The sequence below is a fragment of the Zingiber officinale genome, chromosome 1A (genome assembly GCF_018446385.1).
Source record: "Zingiber officinale cultivar Zhangliang chromosome 1A, Zo_v1.1, whole genome shotgun sequence".
NCBI lineage: Eukaryota > Viridiplantae > Streptophyta > Magnoliopsida > Zingiberales > Zingiberaceae > Zingiber > Zingiber officinale.
Genome location: NC_055987.1, coordinates 186,609,507 through 186,631,884, shown reverse-complemented (window position 1 = coordinate 186,631,884; position 22,378 = coordinate 186,609,507). Strand labels below are relative to the sequence as shown.

General features: G+C 36.5%; 4 protein-coding genes across 5 annotated transcripts; 2 read left to right on the top strand and 2 right to left on the bottom strand.

Moving 5' to 3' along the window:
- Positions 1–3,721: 3,721 nt before the first annotated feature.
- On the top strand, positions 3,722–4,539 carry LOC122013404 (thioredoxin H2-2-like). The gene is made up of 3 exons (XM_042569681.1): positions 3,722–3,943; positions 4,027–4,149; positions 4,271–4,539. The coding sequence occupies exons 1-3, from the start codon at positions 3,788–3,790 to the stop codon at positions 4,403–4,405; spliced, it is 414 nt and encodes a 137-aa protein (XP_042425615.1). The 5' UTR covers positions 3,722–3,787; the 3' UTR covers positions 4,406–4,539.
- A 316-nt stretch (positions 4,540–4,855) lies between these two features.
- LOC122038710 (protein FLOURY ENDOSPERM 6, chloroplastic-like) lies at positions 4,856–9,919 on the bottom strand. Its single transcript, XM_042598599.1, has 7 exons — positions 9,271–9,919; positions 9,046–9,185; positions 8,477–8,715; positions 5,978–6,123; positions 5,672–5,903; positions 5,482–5,592; positions 4,856–5,180 (listed from the first exon to the last, which is right to left on the bottom strand). Exons 1-6 carry the CDS (start codon positions 9,837–9,839, stop codon positions 5,494–5,496), a joined length of 1,425 nt encoding a protein of 474 aa, XP_042454533.1. The 5' UTR covers positions 9,840–9,919; the 3' UTR covers positions 4,856–5,180; positions 5,482–5,493.
- Positions 9,920–19,245: 9,326 nt separating this feature from the next.
- Positions 19,246–19,755, top strand: LOC122008149 (probable transcription repressor OFP9). The gene has a single exon (XM_042563762.1). The coding sequence runs from the start codon at positions 19,246–19,248 to the stop codon at positions 19,753–19,755; it is 510 nt and encodes a 169-aa protein (XP_042419696.1).
- Positions 19,756–20,615: 860 nt separating this feature from the next.
- LOC122013394 lies at positions 20,616–22,133 on the bottom strand. Of its 2 annotated transcripts, none has more exons than XM_042569667.1 (3): positions 21,926–22,133; positions 21,723–21,823; positions 20,616–21,628 (listed from the first exon to the last, which is right to left on the bottom strand). In XM_042569667.1, the coding sequence occupies exons 2-3, from the start codon at positions 21,784–21,786 to the stop codon at positions 20,784–20,786; spliced, it is 909 nt and encodes a 302-aa protein (XP_042425601.1). In that variant the 5' UTR covers positions 21,787–21,823; positions 21,926–22,133; the 3' UTR covers positions 20,616–20,783. The 2 variants fall into 2 exon arrangements, with proteins under 2 accessions (XP_042425601.1, XP_042425594.1); XM_042569660.1 differs by having other exon boundaries at positions 21,757–21,823.
- Positions 22,134–22,378: the final 245 nt, after the last annotated feature.

Below are 22,378 nucleotides of genomic sequence, written 5' to 3'. Positions count from 1 at the left end.
CCCTATTGATTGGGTAAGAAGGTGGGTATGTGGTGGGTATAAATCTCTATATACAAGAGGCTACGATAGGGACCGAGAGGAAGAATTGGTTTTGGTCTCCCGATAAAATTAAGCATCCCGTGCTCGCCCCGAACACACAACTTAATTTTATCAATAATAATTCATTCCACTAGAGAACTATTATTGAACTACCGCACCAATCCCAAATTACATTTTGGGCTCCTTCTTATCATGAGTGTGTTAGTCTCCCTGTGTTTAAGATATCGAATGTCCACTAATTAAGTGAGTTACTGACAACTCATTTAATTAATATCTTAGTCCAAGAGTAGTACCACTCAACCTTATCATCATGTCGGACTAGGTCCACCTGCAGGGTTTAACATGACAATCCTTATGAGCTCCTCTTGAGGACATTATCAACCTAGTATCTCTAGGACACAGTTTCCTTCTATAATCAACAACACACACTATAAGTGATACCATTTCCCAACTTATCGGGCTTATTGATTCATCGAATTAAATCTCACCCTTTGATAAATTAAAGAAATAAATATCAAATATATGTGCTTGTTATTATATTAGGATTAAGAGCACACACTTCCATAATAACCGAGGTCTTTGTTTCTTTATAAAATCAGTATAAAAGAAACGACCTCAAATGGTCCTACTCAATACACTCTAAGTGTACTAGTGTAATTATACAGTCAAGATAAACTGATACCTAATTACACTACGACCTTCTAATGGTTTGTTCCTTTCCATTTTGGTCGTGAGCTACTGTTTATAATTTATAAGGTATTGATAACATGATCCTCTGTGTGTGACACCACACACCATGTTATCTACAATATAAATTAATTGAACAACTACATTTATCACAAATGTAGACATTTGACCAATGTGATTCTTATTTCTAGATAAATGTTTATACCAAAATCTAGGCTTTTAGTATACACTCTAACAGGATTTAGATATGATATTTGCATATGTATTCTGCATAATTATTTAGTTTTGTTTGTTTTAAATGATTATGATTGTTTATATTAGTATGAATGTTAGTTTATTTGTGCTTATATGGATTGTATGAAAAAGATGAATGAATTGTTAGGATGTATGGAATGTGTTTTTATGTGTGAATTTTATAAGTGTGATTGTTATATGATGTATGTGTGTGGATAATATTTAATATATTTGTATGTGTAGATTATATGTATAATGTCATCATCTGTGATGATTTTCGTATATTTAGAAATTGTAAACCGGATAGAGCGCAAATACATGGAATTTGTAAAAAAAAATTTGTGTTGTCGATGAAATACCGACGGAATAGGTTTTTTGTCGGTGATAAACAACAGAAATGCTATTTTTCATCGGTATTTTGATAGAATACCGATGGAAACACTAACTTCCGTCGGTGTTTACCGACGGAAGTAGAGTTTTTGTCGGGAAATCCATAAAGTCAACAAAGTTAAGGGTTTGTTGTTTTCTGACGAAAATTATGTTTCCATCGGTAGAAAAATCGGTTGCTAGAACAGTGTTTCTGGCATCATTACCGACGGAAATAAAATTGAGTCGTAAAATATTAACGATGGAATCACATATTCTGTCGGAAAACTCGTTTCCGATGAATCTATTATGACAAAAAAGAATTTAGATATCTATACAATGGCATGATATTATCCACTTTGAGCCTAAACCCTCATGGTTTATTTTTGAACTCGAAAAAGTTTCATACCAATGAAGATATCTTTCTATAGTCTTTCTCATATATTTTTAATGTGAGACTTTATTTGCAACCCAACAATCCCCCATCAAATGAAGGACTACAAGCTTTCCACGGTCGATTCTCAACCCGCCAGGTTTTCCTGCCCCTTGATCCACCCGACCTACTAGGACTTTCTTTCCAAGCCGCAACAAGGACTTCTTGTCTAGTGTCTGGTCCTCTTGATTCAGACACGGTAGCCTCCACTTCCTTTATTCGATGTCAATATTCTATTCACATTGCTCAATTAGATCATAGCTCTTGTACATAGTCGGTGGTTAAATCTTTTGGTAGTTCAGGCCCTTATACCAATTGTTAGGACTAAAAAAATATTAGATATCTCCATAATAGTATGATATTGTCCACTTTGGGACTAAGCACTCATGATTTTATTTTTAGGCTCTACTCAAAAGGCCTCGTACCAATGGAAAAATCTTTCCCTTATAAATTTATGATATTTTCCATGTATTTTCAATGTGAAACTTTGTTTGCCACCTTACAACCCAACAGAATCCTCTCCTGACACCTTTTTTTTGTTGGTAATCCGTCGGTATGTGCACATTCCGACGGATTTTCGATGGTAATCCCATTTTTTTTTTTGTAGTGATAGTGTCCAAATATCGAAATTCAAGTTTGAATCCACTCGAACTTAGTCAAACTAGTCAACCTTGACCCAGGGACAATTGCATCAATAATTTCCCAACAAGAGTTGCTCACGTCAGTTCTTGGTCATTCTAGAACGAAGTATTACTGCATTTTTCAAATCAACAAGAAGCATTTCTGATTAATAAGTGATCAAGAGCAAAGTTTTCATTGTATTTATTTTTACTTCATTGTTCTTATTGTATTCTCGTATTCTCTTTTGTACGTATTCTCATATTTGAATTTATATGAGTCTTCTCCATCTCTTAGAATGATATTTTCATCATAGTGCATATATAAGAGTGAGGAATGAATCTTCGATTAGCCATCTTAAAAAAATAGATATTAAATAAAAAAGAGGTATTAATATTACTTCAAAACTTTCACTACTAACTAAATTCAAAAAAAAAAAACAATCCAAACTATTCACTGCTCTCTCTCTCTCTGTGCATGTCATAACACTTTGTTATTCGTTCTTTCCATGCTAGGACGTGACCATACATTCTTTCTAGCAACTATGTCTGACAACTATATTCATTTAGTATTTTTTTTTCCCCAAATGTTTTATTTTATTTAGGTGAATTATTCATTATCTTTGGAAAATGAAATTGTGAGATATGAAATGACCAATTACTAAATTAAATGAACCGTAATTATATTTATAGTTTTGACCATTGAATCATTTGAACTAAATTAAGATTTGTTCATGCCCAAAAATAGCTCCTTACAATCAACCGACGAATTAATACTTTGTCCCAAAAGACGCCAAAAAAGAACTAAATCCTAATCTATCGTCTCATATCTAAGATATGTCCTAACTCTACCTCCCAATAACATAACTACAATAAAAAATAAGATTAAAAAATAGCTCACACTTACTAGACAGAAATAAAGTGAAATAAAACTCTAAATATATTGTTTATTTTATATTTTATTAAGACAAACAAATTTTTTTATGTACTTATTCGAATCCACTCCAACCCTAAATCCCAAATTCTAAACCCAAAAAGCACCACATCATTCTGACTTGTAAAAGTTAAAAGATTGGACGTTAAGTTTGAACCCTTCTTTAGTGGTCGCATCGAATTCTTCGACATGGTGACTCTGGAATCAGCATCTTCCTTTTATAATTTCAAAGTTCCATTTCGTGGCCAACTATACAATTATTCCTCAGCTTTCCCCAATTACCTTTGGCAAGAACAAAGTTGCTCATTAATTTTAATACAAACAAGTCATTTTGTTTATTCTAATACAAATAAAATCATTTTTCCAATATAAGCACTATATAAACCGCACTATATAAGCATGCTACCTTCTTCCTTCTTTAATCATCATCTCAGCTCTCAACAGAGAAATATTGAGAAACAGAGTTCATAAAATTAAATGGGTAATTTCTTCTCCCGCCTCTTAGGCAACACGGGCGGGGCTGACCGCACCGAGACAGCCAACAACGGCGCCGACTCCTCCACCATCGTCGGCATCCACTCCACGGCTGAGTGGTCCGAGAACTGGCAGTCACACATCCAATCCAACAAGCTCGTAATTATATATCTACGTTAATATATATACTAATAATTGATGCATTAATTTTATTTTTGATTTATTGGACGTGATGGATCAAGATGGTGATCGACTTCTTTGCGTTGTGGTGTGGACCGTGCCGAGTAATCGAGCCAGAGTTCAAGGTGATGTCCACCCAATTCCCGGGCGCAGTCTTCCTCAAGATCGACGTCGACGAGCTTCCGGTGATCAATAACTAGTTTATTTATCCGTTTATCCAGGAATAGAATGAGATGATGACGTCGAAGAGGATGAGTTCTAACTTCCTCGTTTTGGTCCTTACAATGACCGTTATGGTGAGTGCAGACGGTGACGCAGGAATGGAAAGTGGAGGCGATGCCAACGTTTGTGCTGGTGAAGAGAGGGCGAGAGGTGGACAGGGTGGTGGGTGCCAACAAGGAAGAACTCAAGAAGAAGATCCAGCTCCATCTCAGAAAGTGAACTTACTTGGTTAATTACCTTGTTCGAGAGTTCGTATGGAAGTCTTAACTCATGTTACGTGAATCGAAAGAGAGATTAATGGTGTGAGTTTATGCATGATATTTCTAATCTAAGACAACGAATGGTTCCCCCAAGGTATAGCATAGACGGTGGACGCATGATATTTCTGACGGAATGATCAAAGATCAATTCTCAAGAACTGACGACCTGAGATTTATCCTATCATACGCTCAACGTCTGTATACCTGCATATACCTCCCTCCATATCCGTGAGACCGATACTAGGGGAACCGTTAATATAACGGATATACATTAAGAAGACAACGAACGGATAAAAAAAAATGACAATGAAAAAATTACAATACTTCTTACACCGGACAGAATAATGATTATTACGTACACAATTCACCAAACACATAATTCATCTTTAGATTTAATTGAATAATATTAGCTCTAGAAATAATATCTTAACATCACCTAAATAAATATTCAAATAGTTTCAAAATCCTAAGATGAAAATAATCTTAATCAAAGACTAAAATTCTCAGAAACCTCTGGAAACTTTAAATAACATATAACAAATATAGATCTCAACAAACTTAAATTTAAAATTTATTTCTTAATGTACTTCTCTATTTTCTGGTTTGACTGCAGCAGGCTCGATTCTATTCGTTATCTACAAGCATATACATGCAACATGTGAAAAAGGGAGGAGAATCCAATAAGATTTTGTTCCGAGGTGATAAGGCAGAATAACGGCTGCAACGTAGCATACCTAGATGGATTGAAATCTTGTATCACGTACGGTACAGCCAAATATATTTTCTGATAAATTATCAAAACTTTAATACTAATCAATACCTTTTATGGAGTTGGCAATCCTCTTTTTAAGGTCTAATTGATCATAATATGCATATGCAAGGGTATCCAAATAATATATGCTTTAGCAGTTCAATTAGGGTTGATCAACACTGAAGCGAAGGCAAAGATATATAAGAATAACACCTAAAACAACTAAGTGTTCAATGCAAAAAAGAACAAATTGAATCATAATTTCACTTGTTTGAGATTATTACCTTGCACATGTATCAGGTGATGATCAGAAGGTTATTCTCATTTCCGTCGTCGTTGCGAGTAATGGGCCGGAGTGGGTCGACCTTCCATACCCCATCAACAATGAACTTAATCTGCAAACGAGAAGATTTATGATGATCTGCAAAAGAAAAATGTACTTGAGCTAGCCTAGCAAATGTAACTTCTTCTGACCTCATAACTACCAGGATATAGTTTCAGATACAGAGAAAAGATGCCAGAACTTGATGATTCCATCCTTCTCTGATTAGTCCATCCATCAAATGAGCCGACTAGTAAAACCTCTGAAGCGGAATTTGACCAAATTATGCAGACAGAGCGAAGTAGGCTTAGAGTAATTTGAGCTGAATCAAGTTTTTTCTGTTTCTCACCCACCAATTTCTTTGATTCTCTGTAAAATGTTGATCTGATCATTGCCAAGTAGTGCTGCAATGTTAGAATAAGATAAATGCAAAAGATCCAGATGAGAACATTAGATACATAATCTCAAGTGTCATCTTTCCTTCGAGTACTGCCATCCTTGCCCTAATGGACCTCAGCTTATCTCGTGCATTAATAATATCTGTCTCTTGATATTCCAAAGCATCAGAGAGCTTATGCATTTCATCCATTGAACTTTGTTGGCCCTGAGTTAATCATATACTGAATGCTAGATGCAATGGGAAAAAATGATGGAAGAAATCATTTAACCAGATTAATAGATAGGATACAAACTTTCATGAAAAATTTATTCACTGGTACTTGTTCTTTTGGTAACAAAATAGCAGCATTATATTGTCTAAATCAAAGTCATAGAAATCTCAACATAAAAAACAAAAGAAATAAAGAGATCAAGTAAGGGTCTATTACAATTCTTCAATGCAAAGATTTGCGCTAAGGCTCCCCTTCTAAAAAAAAAAAACAGTCCGGTGCACGAAGCTCCCGCTACGCGGGATTCCGAGGAAGAATCTATTGTACACAGTCTTATCCTCCTTTTTGTAAGAGACTGTTTCCAGCAATACAAAGATTATGGATAGAAAATATTATATTGATTAATGAGATAACCATTATATGTATGAATATAGAATTCTAGAAAAAAAAAAAAAAAAAACCTTACATGAGACTAAACCACTATAGAATATCTTATTAACCCTGGTATCTCAATACTCCCCTAAACTTGGAGCATAATATTGTCTATGCCCAGCTTGCAACAATCATGAAAAGAAAACATATCTACGTGCAGAAGCAAAACTTATATAGCTAATTACGAGGATGCAGTCAATAATCCCTTTGGCCTCGATTAACAAAGTTGATGGAGCACACAACAACCCTTGCGTTCTAGGACCAACACAGCCAAAAATGTCTTCAACCTCAAATCAACACATTGTTAAAAAGAATGCGAAAGAGAGAAAAAGATGAAGAGAGATCAAAGGAACAAATCTCTCAAGTGAACCTCTCCTTCGAGTGGTAGTTACATTAGCATGTAATAACTAAGGGTGAGGACAGCGCTCAAAAATCCTAAAAGAAAGATGGATGAATGGATACAGATTGCATTATAGATAGAAACCACAATTTGATCTTTTGCTAAACTTTAGCAACATAACATCAAAAAAAAGTTTCGAAAGTCATTCTATTCTAATCAGAACGAATAAAGCATCCCGTGTTGCTTGCCCACCAACATGAAAAACTAGGTTGAGTCACCGAAACAAGCGAAGGAACTTCTCATTTTGAGGCGACTTCAATAGTGGCACTGCAAGGCAATGCAACTTCTTCAATTGTGACACAGCGAGACAAGGCAAGGCAAGGAGAGAGGCAAGATGAGATTAGAGCTAAGGAGAGACAAAAAGCAATCGAGCAACACAACGTGGGTAAGGTGATGAGCGGTGTGGTACAAGCGAGGCAGTGAGCAATTAAGCAACCCAATGCAAGTGTGGCAATGATCGATCGAGCAACACAACATAGTGAACACTTGTTTTTTCCTCTTGTGTATTTCCTCCTCCTCTTCAGCAGTTAGGTTTAGTACTCAGCATAACCAGTAACACTGGCACATCTTAGTTGGGCTATAAGTGGTGCATATGCAACACACGAAAAGGATAGAATAGAATAGAATGAACACTAGGTGACATCTTTTCAACAGACTTCTCCTTGCAGTGCATCAGCGGCACATGAAAAGCTGAAGAAAGAAGGAAATAGCTTGATGAGGATCCTAGGGTCAATAAAGACAAGATATGTTGAAAAACAAAAAAGAACAAAAATTAAAGTTGGCTGGAATTTTAAGTAACAAAAGAACAAATGTGTACAGAGTCCCCCTCGTCAACACAACTGACAAAGAAGAGTGATGAGACTGTACTTCTGAAAATAATGAAGCAAAGTATGCTTAATGAATCTAGAGAGGATGAACAAAGAATAAAGGTTACAAAGAATTATGTGCTACTTGTAATCTGATAATCAGAAAAAAAAAACTAGGGGAAAAAATTCAACAAGCAGAAACCAACAGAGTGAAGATAGTCAGAAAAGGAACTTGGATATCTGAATTCCAGACAGATTCGGGAGAAAGCAAGTGGCATTACTCTAATTTATAAATTATGCCTATATTTTTGTTCTCCAGTTGGCATTACTCTAATTTATTAATTATGCGTAAATAAGTGTGGTTACACAGCACACATATGAAAACAGGAAGGTTTCAGCTTCAACAAGTGGTGAACACCAAGTAGCACTGCTAGGATGCTAGGAAACAGTCTGAAACTAGGAGATTTACATTGTTGCAGTCTTTGCAGTGTAGTTCACAATTGTGGTTCACATGATGCTCAGGTTCCCTAGTTTGGAGCAGTTTCTTTTTTTTTTAGATAGTAAGGAAATTTTTAGAAGCAGTGTCTCCAGAAGACAAGAAATTCAAAATATTGGGAAGTAGCTCCCCTACATAATGCAGAAAGTCTCCATTTCAACTAGTAGTAAAAAATTACAATTTACACAACAAAAAAGGTGGAGTCAATAACATACCTCCTGAAAAGAAACATTAATTCTGGACCTAAGTAACTTCAGTGTTGAGGCAAGATCTGACTCTAACTGCTTAAAGCGCACGCCTATCTCACTATTGCCAAATTCTGAATCAATTTTGAGTTTACTCATTTCTGCTGAATTTTGAGAATGCTTATACTCCTGATTCTTTGTATCTTTATCTAAGACGTTGCAATCTAGTGCCTTGTTATTCACAGAATCAGAAGGAACCATATGACCAGCTGTTAAGGATGAGTAAGACCATAAATCATAATATATGATTGCTGTACAAACTTGAACCATAGTATTATACAGTGTTAAGCTATCATTAAATTGTAATAGTGTTTGACGGAGTTGAATATCATATCAATACAAACTGTTTAACTCTGTGATATCAAGGGATTAATTTCTAGCATTGCTACCAAATCATTCACCACTATAACTAAAGTAAATGTTGATATCATGAAGGTTCATCTACTTGGCCTTAGTGTAGCATACGAAGAAATAATAGATCAGGCAAGAAAAGCTAACAATGTGACTTATCCCATCTATATTGAACAAAAGAGATTCACCTCTGTCTAAGACATGTTTGTCATCTCTGGATGATGCCCTTCCAATCTCTTTGAAATCTGCTAAAGACAAAATTCTTAGTGTTTCCAGCCTCCTCAACATTCCTTCAATCCCTCCGCCAGTCGCAGCACTCTCTATTTCCCTTTCAACAAACCAAAAGAGAAAACCAGTTAAATCAAAGCGTGAAGGGGGAAAAAAACAGTACGTCATAAAACAGTTCTTCTCACGTCAATCTTCCTGAAGAAGAAGACACAGAAAGTTCCTCTTCAGACTCAAGAACACTATCCCCAACGGCGTCGTTCTCCCATGAACCATCAAAAATTACTTCTTGGACCTCGATGGGCACATACTCGCTGTGACGCCACCCAAAGGCGAGCCAACCACCGTGGAAGGAGATCGCTTCGACGAGATCCGACCTTCCCGCTGCAATCAGCTCCTCCCTAGTCGGGAAAGCGTCGAGATTCCCAGCCTTGCGCATGAACTCGTAAATCTGGGCCTCCAATTCCACCCTTCTCCGCATCACCCCGGACGCACCATTTTCGTCCCCAGTCGTGCACCTCTTTGACCATCGTAACGTATCAGAGAGCCATAAAAATGGAACCTTGGAGCCAAATGGATTCGGGGGAAGAAAATCCAGATATCTCCAGGACGAGGGCAACGACGACGAGGAGAAGGGGGAGTGCAGGAGAAGAGATGGAGATCCTTTGGGGCGGCTACGGCGCAAGGAGGCGGAGGACAGGACGAAGAAGACGGAGGGAATGGAGGATGCGAGGAAACTCATCCTGTGCAGCAGCATTCCGCCGAAGCCCTTGGGGTTGCCCCAGCGAACTGCTCGAACGGGAGGGAGGGAGGGACCATTTTTCTTCCATTCTTTGTGGTGCGTCTCGATAGAGGAAGCCCGCAAAAGGGAAAAGGCGGGGTCATATAATTAAGTTAAATTAAATTATCACAAAAAGTAACAAATAAGTAATTTTAAAAATTGAAAACATCTGGATTAATATTTTCTTATCTATAATTACTAAAAAAAAAAAAATCGTTTGCCCATCCCATTGGACAATATGAGACACTTATCCATGCACTTCTTATTTTAGTATTTAAAAATTAATTTGATGAGTACAAAATTAAATTAAATATTATTTTTTCACATTAAAAATAAATTTAAGGCTTATTAATAAATTTTTTTATTAATTTTTTATATAAAAATATATTATCATGATTCTATTTAGTCTCACATCTTAAGATTTGACAATACCATGAACAGAGAAGCTTTTATAAATATTTTGAGCCAACAGTACTAGAAAGTATACCTCCCTCGACCTTTTCACTAAGATTGAGTATCTAATATATAAATTAATTTTTTACGAAAAAGAGTCAGTTATAATAGCAAGCCGAGCGTCACCCTATATTACACATACAACATATGTATACGATGGCTAGCTAACATTAAAAATATGACAAAAATCAAAGATCTGTTTTTTGAGTTATCAGCGCTCCTTTTTTATTTTTATTTATATTTATATTTATTAAAAGGGTGTTCCACCCCACCATCCCTTTAAAATGATATAGTTGTCCTCGAATATATTGTTCAATATTATTATCTCCTATCAATTGTATAAATAAGATAAGTCTGTGTTATAGTAACTACAAAATCATAATTTCTATCACATGAATATTATTGAACAAGGCAAGTTCGAGTTGTATCAGTTGCGATTTGTAATAGCTACAACACAAATGTTAAATGAACATGTTACATATGTATTGTAACAGTTCTAAAATCATAGTTGCTATATGAATATTTTTAAGAATGTTAAGTATGTACTGTAGTAATTATGATTTTATAACTACTATAATATTTGTAGCAAGAGATAATAATATTGAACAGTATATTTAAAGATAATTATATAATTTTATAAGAGGATGGTGGACTAAAGCATTATTTTGATTAAACAAAGTTAAAAAGGAAGATATTTCAATAAAAAAAGGTAGGGTAGCTCGGTGTATAAAGCTCTCGCTATGTAGGGTCCTAGGGAAGGATTCATTGTACGCAGTCTTACCCTACTTTTTGTAAGTGGTTGTTTTATATGATTCCACTAAAAAGGATTTTTTTTATTGTTACCCTTGAAAATATTGATAATTAAGACTTAAACTTACTAATTAAAAAATAAATCACCTTCATTTTAAAAATCATAAATCAATTAAGAGTTTCATAACTCTAAAATTGCTAGTCAAGAGAGTTAATTTATTTTATGTACTACTAATTTTCATCTTAAAATTTATATAAATTGACAAAAGAAACACTGCTGATCTTAAGATAGGACCTAATAATAATTATTGGAAAGTATTCAACGACAATAAATTAATATTTAAATTGAAAATATATATATTTGTTTAGCAATATTATAAGAGGATAAAATTTTGCCTCTTAGATATATCTTCAATTTTGTCATTTTCATACCCATAAGTATTATAGGGATAATTGTCGTTTTCATATCCATGATTTTGTGAAGATGAGGCTACCATTCTTCACCTCATTATCTTCCATTAAACATCTGAAGCAATAAAAAAACTGAAAAAAAAAAAACTCAATTCCTCTGGTAAATAGGAGAAATAAAGTACGTTAATTTCTTAATAATTGAAGAGAATGATTATGACTATTGATTATACCCGAAAGCGATGAAGATAGTTAGTTAGAGATTTGATGAAGATAGTTAATTAGAGATGTGACTTTATGGTTGAATGTGTGAAGACTTTGTTTCATTATATAAAACTATAAGAACATTAGTGTCGAGTTAGGGAAGAAGTCTCCGGCGTTAGCCCTTCTATGTTCAAGTCAATTACCAACAATAATGAAGAACAAAGAAAACATTGAAGAAATTAAGAAAATAAAAAATTAATCATGTTATTGAATCCAAAATTGATATATAGAAATATAGAGTATAAAATCTTATATAATTAAATTAAGAAACCCTAAACTCTAAATATAAAAGGAAAAGACTAAATTATCCTAAAAGCTATAAACAAATAAATATATATAATCTAACATCCTCTCTCAAACTCACGATGCTATAACTAGAAACATTGAGAGTTTGTCAAATAAGAAACGAAAGTGTGAAGCAGAATGTGACTTGGTAAACATATCAGTAATTTGTAGCTTTGAAGGAACAAAAGATAATGTGATGGTGCTAATTTGAAGATGGTAATAAATAATGTGACAATCAATTTCAATGTGGTTTGTCAGCTCGTGGAATATTGAATTGCGTGTAATTTAAATAACACTCTAATTATCACAATATAACGGAGTGGATTGATGAAAAGAGATACCCCATATCCGCAAGTAACCAACGCAACTAAACTATCTCACAAGTAGTTAAGACCATGACGTGATATACTCAATTTATGTGGAAAATCTAGAAATAACATCTTATTTTTTACTCTTTCAAAAATGAGGGAATCATCAAGAAAAATGCATAAGTCAGTAGTAGATTTGCAATCCATTAGATCACCAACCCAATCCACATCAGAATATGTACACAACTCAAGAGATAAAGTAGAAGGAAATAAAATACTTTGAAATTGAGTCCCCGAAGAAACCTGAGAATACGAATAACAACAACCCAATGAACTGTAGTTGATGCAGCGACAAATTGACTAACTGTATGAACAACATACGCAATATCTTGATGAGTCACGGTGAGATAAACCAAGCTTCTAACAATAGTTTTGTATAAATTAAGATCTGGCAAAGGTGAGCCATCAGATGGAGAATATCTAGCATTAGTCTCGATAGGAATATCAATTACTCTATTATCAGTAAGACGAGCACTCTTAAAAATATCATATATATACTTTGACTGGGATAAAAGATAACCTTTCAGAGAATAAGCAACATCAATGCCCAAAAAGTAGCGTAGTATACCCAAGTTTTTCATATCAAAACAATGAGCCAACTCAAACTTCAAGGAAGCAATTCTATCAAAATCATTATCAGTAATAATCATATCATCAACATATAACGATAAAAGAATACGACCTACACTCGTATATCTAACAAACAATATTGAATCATGATTACTAGAATGAGACCAAGCGAAGTAATCACCGTAGAGAACTTCTCAAACTAAACACGAGGTGCTTGTTTGAGACCATAAAATACTTTACGAAGCCTGCAACATCAAGATAACCATATGAACTTCTTCATGAAGATAACCATTTAGACATGTATTCTTGACATCCATCTGAGATATTTTCCATCGCAGAAGCAACATCAATCAAAGTATGGGCAGTCATTATTTTTGCAACAGGAGCAATGTTTCCTCATAATCCATATCATACTCCTGAGAATAACCTTTAGCAACAAGACGAGTATTGTATAATTTGATAGATCCATCAGATTTAGTTTTGATCTTATATACCCAACGAGAACCAATAGTATTTTCCTAGAGGCAACGAAACCAAATCTCATATATGAGTATGATGTAAAGTAGTTAATTTCTCAGTCATAGCACTCTGCCAAAGTGGGTTACAAACAACTTCTCTATAGGATACTGTTGGTACCCCAAGATTATTTTGATGTTATCAAACAAGTAAAGTTAGGTCCTGTTGTGTTTAACCCTGTGTCTAAGTGTGTGAAAACTTAGGAAAACAGGAAGTCGACCAAAAGACACAACTAGCGAGAAGGACAGCACGGGAGAGAGCCAACGGGACCGGTGTGTCTGAGGGACGAGGTGTTGCGGAAGAGTACACTGGCGGGCGAGAAGGGAGCGTGCGATGTTTCTGAGAGACGAGAAGTTGGAGCGAAAGATTGGTCGGGGAGCGAAAGACGCAGCTAGGGAGAAAGTCGGCAGGGGAGAGAGCCAACGAGCTCGGTGCATCCGAGGGACGAAGTTGCAGAAGAGTACGCTAGCGGACGAGAAGAAAGCATGCGACGATTCCGAGGTACGAGAAGCCTCGAGGAGAAGGCAGGAAGTTGGATTCAGGTGAGCCCTATTCCGGATAGCCGAAATCACCCAAGCGAGCGGAGCCGGAGCGGAAGACTCGAACCGAGGCGAGCAGCACCGGAGCAGAGGACCCGGACCGAACGCCCGGAACCTCTTTTTATCCACATTCGACGTGGATGTTCACCGTTACGTTAGGGATAGAATTCTATCTGACTCCAGGCGTCTGGAACCCTTCCAGGTGTCCTGATCAAAACTATAAATACAGTATTGGTCCAGAAGCTAAAAACCAACAAGCATTTTGCAAACAACACTTATACACGCTTTAGTTTCTATTTAGTTTCTCATTTTCTGTGCTTCATTTATGTAAAAAGGCTTCTCCGCCTGAAGGAGATCTTTAGTGCACGTTCACTTCCTTGGATTAACAACCTCCCCGGTTGTAACCAAGTAAATCCTCCGAACCTCTGTCTTTCAGTTTATTTCTTGTTTTAATTAGTTTTATACAAGTGTTCTTTTAAAATCTAAGAAGAGTTTGTTTCATTTTTCTTTGTATTTGGGCAGGGGTTATTCACCCCACCCCCCTCTAGCTGGCCAATGGGTCCTAACAGATACAGCCTCAAAAAGATAATAAATAGATGCAACAACTGAAGTAAAAGAATGAAAATAACAAGAGTAAGCAAAATCTGGTAGTTTAGTAGACTTACAAATACAAGTGGATTATCGACGGTAGAGAGAAAGATCATCCACAACCTCAGGAGATGATTGGGTAGTGACAGAAGAAGGAACATGTGAAGCGGATATCTCGGGAACCAAAGTACTAGATTCAGTTGAGCTACTAATAGGAGTTGTAGGTGAAGCTTCCTCAGTGTCGATATTAAAAGGATTAATGCAAAGCACATCTAACTTTGTCATATTATACGAACCAGCTAGAATAGAAAAAAAAAATAGAATATGCTCAAGAAATACAATATGACGAGAGACATACAATTTTTGACTAACAGGATCAAAGCAACGATATCCTTTTTTACTAACACCATAACCCAAAAAAACACAAAGAGCAGACCAAAAGGCTAATTTATTATGCTCGACATGTGGACGATGGATGAAGTAAGTACAACTAAAAATACGTGAAGTGGAATAGAGAGAAGCATGCCCATATAATTTTTCAAAAGGTGACAAGCTTGAATTGTGTGAAGTTGGAATTCTATTAATCACGTGAGCAGCGGTAAGGATTACTTCCCCCCCAAATGGTACTAGGAACACTGGCCGACAATAAAAATGAACGGACTGTTTTAACAAGATATCTATGTTTTCATTCAGACACACCCTACTATTCAGGAGTATCTGTACACGAGGTTTAATGAATAATACCATCAGAAGCAAGTAAATATAAAAAATGATTCGAAATGTATTCACCCCCCAAATCACAACGAAAATACTTTATGACACTGGAATGTTGAGTTTTCACAAGAGTTATGAAGTTATTGAAAATGGTAAGATAATCATACGTGTGTTTTATAAGATAAACCCAAGACTAACAAGTGTCATCATCAATAAACAAAACATAATACCCTGACCCCCCCCCCCCTTTTTGTAGGAATAGGAGAGGGTCCCACACATCGGAATGGATAAGATCAAATGGAGCAGAAGAAAAAGAAAGACTTTTAGAAAATTGTAAGGACGAAAATTTGGCTAGTTTGTAACCATTACAACCAGAAATATCAAAACTTTTTAAAGATCCTAATACTCCTGTAGAAGCTAAAAATTATAAACGAAACGCTGAAACATGACCTAAATGAGAAGTACCATAAATAAAAATCAGAAGATGAATGACTTAGATGAAAAGATGATAAATCCACACTCGAAGCTATAACTTCTGGTACTTTGAGTTGATCTAAAACATAGAGTCCTCCTTACCTACGGGTTGTCTCAATCAGCCTTTGAAATTGCATGTCTTAAACATAACAATTAGATGAAGAAAAAGAGACTAGGTATCCTGACTCATATAATTGACTAACAGAAACAAGATTTAGAGTAAAACTTAAAATATAATAAACATCAGTAAGAGATAAACAAAATGTAACAATTAAACTAACACATACTAATGATATAAGAGTACCATAAGCAGTCGCAATAGATAAAGATGAACAAGGAGAAAAAGAAATAAAAGATAATAAATTAGATGACATATAATGGGAGGCACCAGAGTCCAAAATATACTAGGATGAAGATATACCTAAAATGTCATATAATGACAAACCTATATGAGAAGAAGTTGACATGGCAGAAGGTTGTGAAGTAAGGAACTATTGAAACTGCTCCAATATATACATATCAGATTTTCATGAAGCATATGCACGACCAGGTATGATGACAGAATGAATAATACTCAGAATAAACAAATTGTAAGGATACATATTTGTACGATACGTAAAAATTGGCGTTAGAATGACATGTGGTCACACAAAGAATTTGAGGCAGAAAAGGATGTCAAACGTAGAAATCGACAGCATAAGATGTCAGTGTCGAAATCAGTAACACAGGACGTCGACACCAAAATTGACAGAAAAGAGTGTTGACACAGAAATCAACAACACAGGACGATGACAAAATCGACATAAAAGAGCGTCAACGCTGAAATCAGCAAAAAAGAGTATCGATGCCAAAATCGGCAGGATAGGCCATCGACGCTAAAATTAACAGCAGTAGTAGAAGACAGCAGTGACAACAGGAAGCAATAATAGGGGGCGGCAGAAAAATTAAGTCAAAAAAAGGGAACTTAGTTCTGATACCATAAAGAAATATAAAAAAAAAAAAAAAACTAACCATGTTATTGAATCTAAAATTGATATATAGAAATATAGAGTATAAAGTTTTATATAGTTAAATTAAGAAACCCTAAACTCTAAATATAAAAGGAAAAATACCAAATTATCCTAAAAGCTTAACAAATAAATATATATAATTTAACAAACTGTAGCAGCAACAAGAGCGTAATCATAAATAATGCATACTTCCGTTGGTGCATAGATCCCCCTTTATATAGTGGTCTTATAACGTACGTGCATGTTTCTCAAAGCGTGTGCATGTTTCCCAATTATTCTATGAAAAGACAAGTCAGGAAAGTGTTCCTAACATGTTTACTTAACAGGGCATGCAAATCCCTAATGTGACAGTGGGAAGCTTTCATCGTACGATTTACCTATTGTCTATGCTTTGTTGTCAGCGGCACAAACTCCCAACAAGATACGATGAACTATACATGGGATCCCACTGTTGGCCGAGCGGGAGCCGCTCAGCTAAGACTCCCTACTTGCTTGCTTGGAGTAGTTCTCCTCTTGGGCGTAAGACTTAGTGGATTGTCACAATCCGGTCAGACAAGCAATCCGGTCAGACTAACCTTTATAGTTACCTGGTTTAGTAGATCGCCCTACGTTCGATCAGACAAGCTGTCCGGTTGGACTAGTCTTTATGTAGTCATCGTAGCTGTGAACATCTGGTTTCCTATCTCTGATCGCCGAAGTATCAAGGTACTGCCTTCGTCTGGGCGGACGAGCAGTCTGACCGGACAAGGCACTGGGCGACTATTTGGTTATGGGGCCTTCTTTCGTAGAGTGGACAACCATATCCGCTCAGCCTTTTGAAGTCTGATCAGCCAGTTTCTATTTGCTCGGTCGAATCTATTGACTTGTCGATTCTATGCCTATGATCATATTAACTTTGACCTCTACATCGACCACTTTTTCCATCTTTAACCCGTCTTTGGTGGCTCCCCTTTGCCACCGTATCAACTATAATAAAGATATTATTCCCTTAAATATGAAGATTTAGGTGGTGTTATTATGTTTCCTTGCCAATTAAAAATGGGAAAACTCATTGTGCAATTTAAAGTTAAAATTGGTGTAATAGCATCATCCTGCTTATTCATTAGATTGACTCTGACATCTCCAAAACAAACAAGAATGGCATTCCAATTGTCAAAGGTTTTAGGGTAAAGCAGAGAGCAACAAAAACATCAGAGTTTAAATCTCAAATAAAACAAATATCTTTGCGATAGACTTTTGCATGTCCACAAGTTGTGTTTACTCGGATGGAGAGGTCAACTATTTTGAAAATTAATTGGGAAAGCTCGGACGCATGGATTATAAAAATAAACAAATTCCAACTAAATCCCACAAAATATATATATATATATATATATATATATATATATATATATATATATATATATATATATATATATATATATAGCCAAAATATTAGGATATTCTAGATAAGAGTGATACTCAAGAATCTCAATAAGAAGTTATTGTAATAGACTCATTCTTTAAAAAAAAATTAATTTAACATATCAAATTTGATCTTAGTTAAAAAAAAATTAAAAAAAATATGTTTACTAAAATTGATCAGACTAAAATATTTATAAAAGTTTCTTTACTTATAGTGTTGTTAATATTAAGATGTAGAACTAAAGAAATTCTAAATTCATAATTGATTATTGAGAAATTTTTTTAATAATATGTCATAATTTTAAAGCCTAGATTTCTGATTAAATAAACTAAAATTTTTAATGTAATTTTCTTTTGGACTTCACCAAAATTAATTAGTAAAGAATCTAGTATATATATATAATCGATTTGAAAATTATTTTATGCATGATACTATAAGCTATCTTTAAACCCTAAAGTTAAAAATTTATTGATATAACCGAGCTTTAAAAAACTTTAAAAAAATATTGTTTCACTGGCTAGACTTCAAAATAAACTAAGCAAATACTACCATAACTAAAGAAAGAGATAAAAATATGGGTAGAATAAAAGAGAATGAGCAACGTTTTATAATATACTAATGCCTACGAGAATGAAAGTGGAAATCAATGGTAGGCATTTGCCATAGAGACTCCTCCCACACGCCAAAATCTCCAGCCTACCAACTCAATTTAGCACACACTTAATAAAGCAAAGCCCTATAACAATTAACAAATCCCAAAACCACCAATGATTTAGCTCACTCAACTGCAGCTACTTAGCTACCTACCTTCTGCTTCATGATCTCCCTTAAAGACGAACCGACGACATCAGGCATGGCGAATTCTATTTTCTTTGCTCTAGGACACCATCATTGATACATTACCAAAGCAGTAGTACTCCTCCCACACCAACCAATCCTTGCCCCCATAATATAATCTAAAGTGGAACTATGTTATCACTTTCCAACTGTAGGATTCTCCATAATATGGACAGCTCTGGCCAAAAGCATCAATGAGGGATGAAGAGTATGATAGGGAATAGAAGGCACAAGGAGCAGCAGCAGCTTGGCAAGAGGAGCATACATGGCTGCGCCAGGTGCTTTTGCTGCAGCTCCAGGCTCAGCGTCTCCTCCTGTGAAAGCAGCACCAAGAGCTCTGAGGACTCTGACCAGCTTGAGGCACTGTCTAGCCTTGCACATGGCATGGTGCAGGCACGGCTGGAGCAGATGATCGGCCAGCACAAGGGTCCAGGTGTTCACCGCCGCCGAAGAATGAGCTCTGTGGCAGGTGAAACAAGCAGTAGTAGGTGCACTCTGTTGATCGCCATGGACAGGAGGTCTTATGACCCCAAAGGGGACTTCAAGATGTCAATTCTGGAGGTTATCACGTCCAGAAGGATAGAGGAGCCAAACGAACTCCGGAGCCTCTTGAATTGCTACTTGTCGATGAACTCCTCAGACCAGAGGCCTGTGATCCTTGAAGCCTTCTATGAAGTGTGCTCCAGTCTTTTCCATTGTAGAGATCGGTAGAAGCCAGAACAGAGGCTTGTGATCCTTGAAGCCTTCTATTAAGTGTGCTCCAGTCAGTAGAAGCTAGAACAGGAATGTAGAGAAAGATGTAATCATCTGTGAAATAAATCCTGTCCAAGTAACTGTAATGAATGCTATGTTTGAGGTTGTCGATACTCTTACCATTCACTATTTAGCAGCATTATTGCTCACACAGGAATTACAAAGGCTTCAGCTAGGAAAATATACTAAATTGATACCTGAAGCAATAGAAAAATATTGAAGATCCAAAGATTCTGCACAATGTAGCTTGCATCTTCCTTCATAACACCTGAAGCATAATCTTAATGTAGATCTGCCAATAAAATACTGTAATAGGAAAATAAACAGCTCCAAACCACAAAAAGTTGAAAACAATACCAAGAAATAATGAAGCCAACTTCATGCTTCCAACAAAGAACTACAAGAACAATGTAGCTTGTAGCAGCTTCAAATACTTCAGCTATCTGTAAACTGTGTAAATAACATTTACTCGTAGCCTGAATCTTAATGATAACAAACATGTACACCAAGACACAATGCAAAAATATTCAAGATCGCAAAGAAAAAGAAAAGACATTCACCAATAGTATACATGAAAATTTCACCAATTTTTGTAGCCGCATATGTTTCAACAAGCACAAAAGAGAACAAATTGGGAAGCCTACTAAATATCATAGCATAAGGTATACTGTTTGAAGTTGAACCAAGGTACATGCTGGAGCCAATCTTAAATAACGAAGGTAATAAGAAAGAAAATGCACCAAAACTATGTTTTAGTATCACAACCAAAACTACAAGAAACAAGAGGTACCCATCCACAGCAGGCGCAACAATTATACTTTAAAAAGAAATGTCCAGACCATCACCAGTCTATTAAGGCCTCTAAGAGATATTCACATTCATCTTTGAACAAAAACAAAGTTTGAAAGAAACTTGACACCAGCGGCATCATCATATGACATTCGATAACAGGAAAAAGTGATAGAGAGCAAGGGTCCTAGGCTATTCTAAGGTCTTAAATTACATATATGAGACAATTGCATTTGTAAAATTGGTGCCCGTGCTCCTCCCATGTTCACCTCCACTGTTCCACCTGGAATAGAGTTGTATTGCTGCCTGCATCCAGGACAACGACCATCTGCCTCGAGAATTCTCTTGTGGCAGAATAGGCAAAGGCGAAAGCCACATGAACAGGGAAGAAAGTTTGAATCTGTCAGATCTAGATCCTCACAGCAGATAGGACAGGGAATTGGCAGGGGAAGGATGCCTTTTTGTTGTGAAATCCGATGGCCCCAGCCTGCATTCGCTGGAAAAATCCACTGTTTTGAGATCGTAGGAAGGCTTGGAGGACGAGATGTGTCGTCTGGCCTCCATGCTCTTTTGGTGTTATGGATGGGCTCCGGCTTTGTGGTGCTCCCTCCTAAAGGGGCCTCAACTGGGATACCAAGTGTGGCAGCTGCCTCAAAGGGAGTAATTTCTCGAGCAGAACGATGAGTATGGTTGACAGAACCAACATCCTTAGTCAAGGCGTCGGCAACTGCCTCCCAATCGTCCAAGACTCCGTTTTCTTCTTCTCTGTTTTCTATGTACTCTTCCTCTTCGCCATCGCTGGTGCTACTCGAGGTGAAATCCATGCTGCTACTTCTGCTGCTTCTACTAACGCCCGAAGAGATATTCCTTCTATGATGATTACCTACAGTCGGCTTATGGAGTGGGGAATCCATATCCCTGCATTCATGCATGGAGGTAATGCCATCTCGAAGTTCTTCTCTCGCCGTCCCTTTGGAAGTCAGGGGAGGAACTTGCAAATGAAGAGCGGTAGTCAAGTTGAAATCGTCATCCTTATCCTTACCTGATCCAGCATAGAAAAGAAGAAAAAGGGCATTTTTCAGGGGAAAAAAAGAGAGACGAAGATTCAATGTTAAAGATCGCCCATATCTCGATACCAGAACGCGTAAAAGAGGGGAAATCGGATCGAACCATGAGAGAGCCATTGCTCGCGTCGCGCATCGAGTTTGCATTGCTTCAGCTTGGCAGATCGATTTGACTAATGAAGAACGAACACAAAGATTTCAATCACTCACAATACGGAGCATTTCATTGGCATAACGAAAAGATCACCGATAAAAAACACACGACTTTAAAGTACCCGTTTCTTCCTGCCGGAAACCATCAAGGGAAGCGAAGAAACGTTAGCCATCGCGTCGTAACCCATCGATCGGTTCACCTCCCGAATCCTCCTTTTCCTTTTTTATTCGAAAACCCTAAAAACGGGCGAGCGCGAGTAACGGTAGCGGTTCCGCTTTCTTCCTGAGAATATGAACGTCCTATATAGATTTTCCGCCCTAAAATAAATGGACGAGATTAATGTTAAAAAAACCTAATTCCGACTAATGCAGAGCGAAATGCAATGACCAAAACTAATTCCGGAAAGGTGGTTTAAATTGGTAGCATCCTATTGACCACTTCTTCCGCCCATGTGGAGCCCAAGGACATCGTGCAGTCATCCGACCAGTAGGAATATGGGTGGGACATGTACGTCGTCGCTCACGTGATATGAAGGAGTTTTTAGATCGTGGATCCCATTAATATATATATTTGG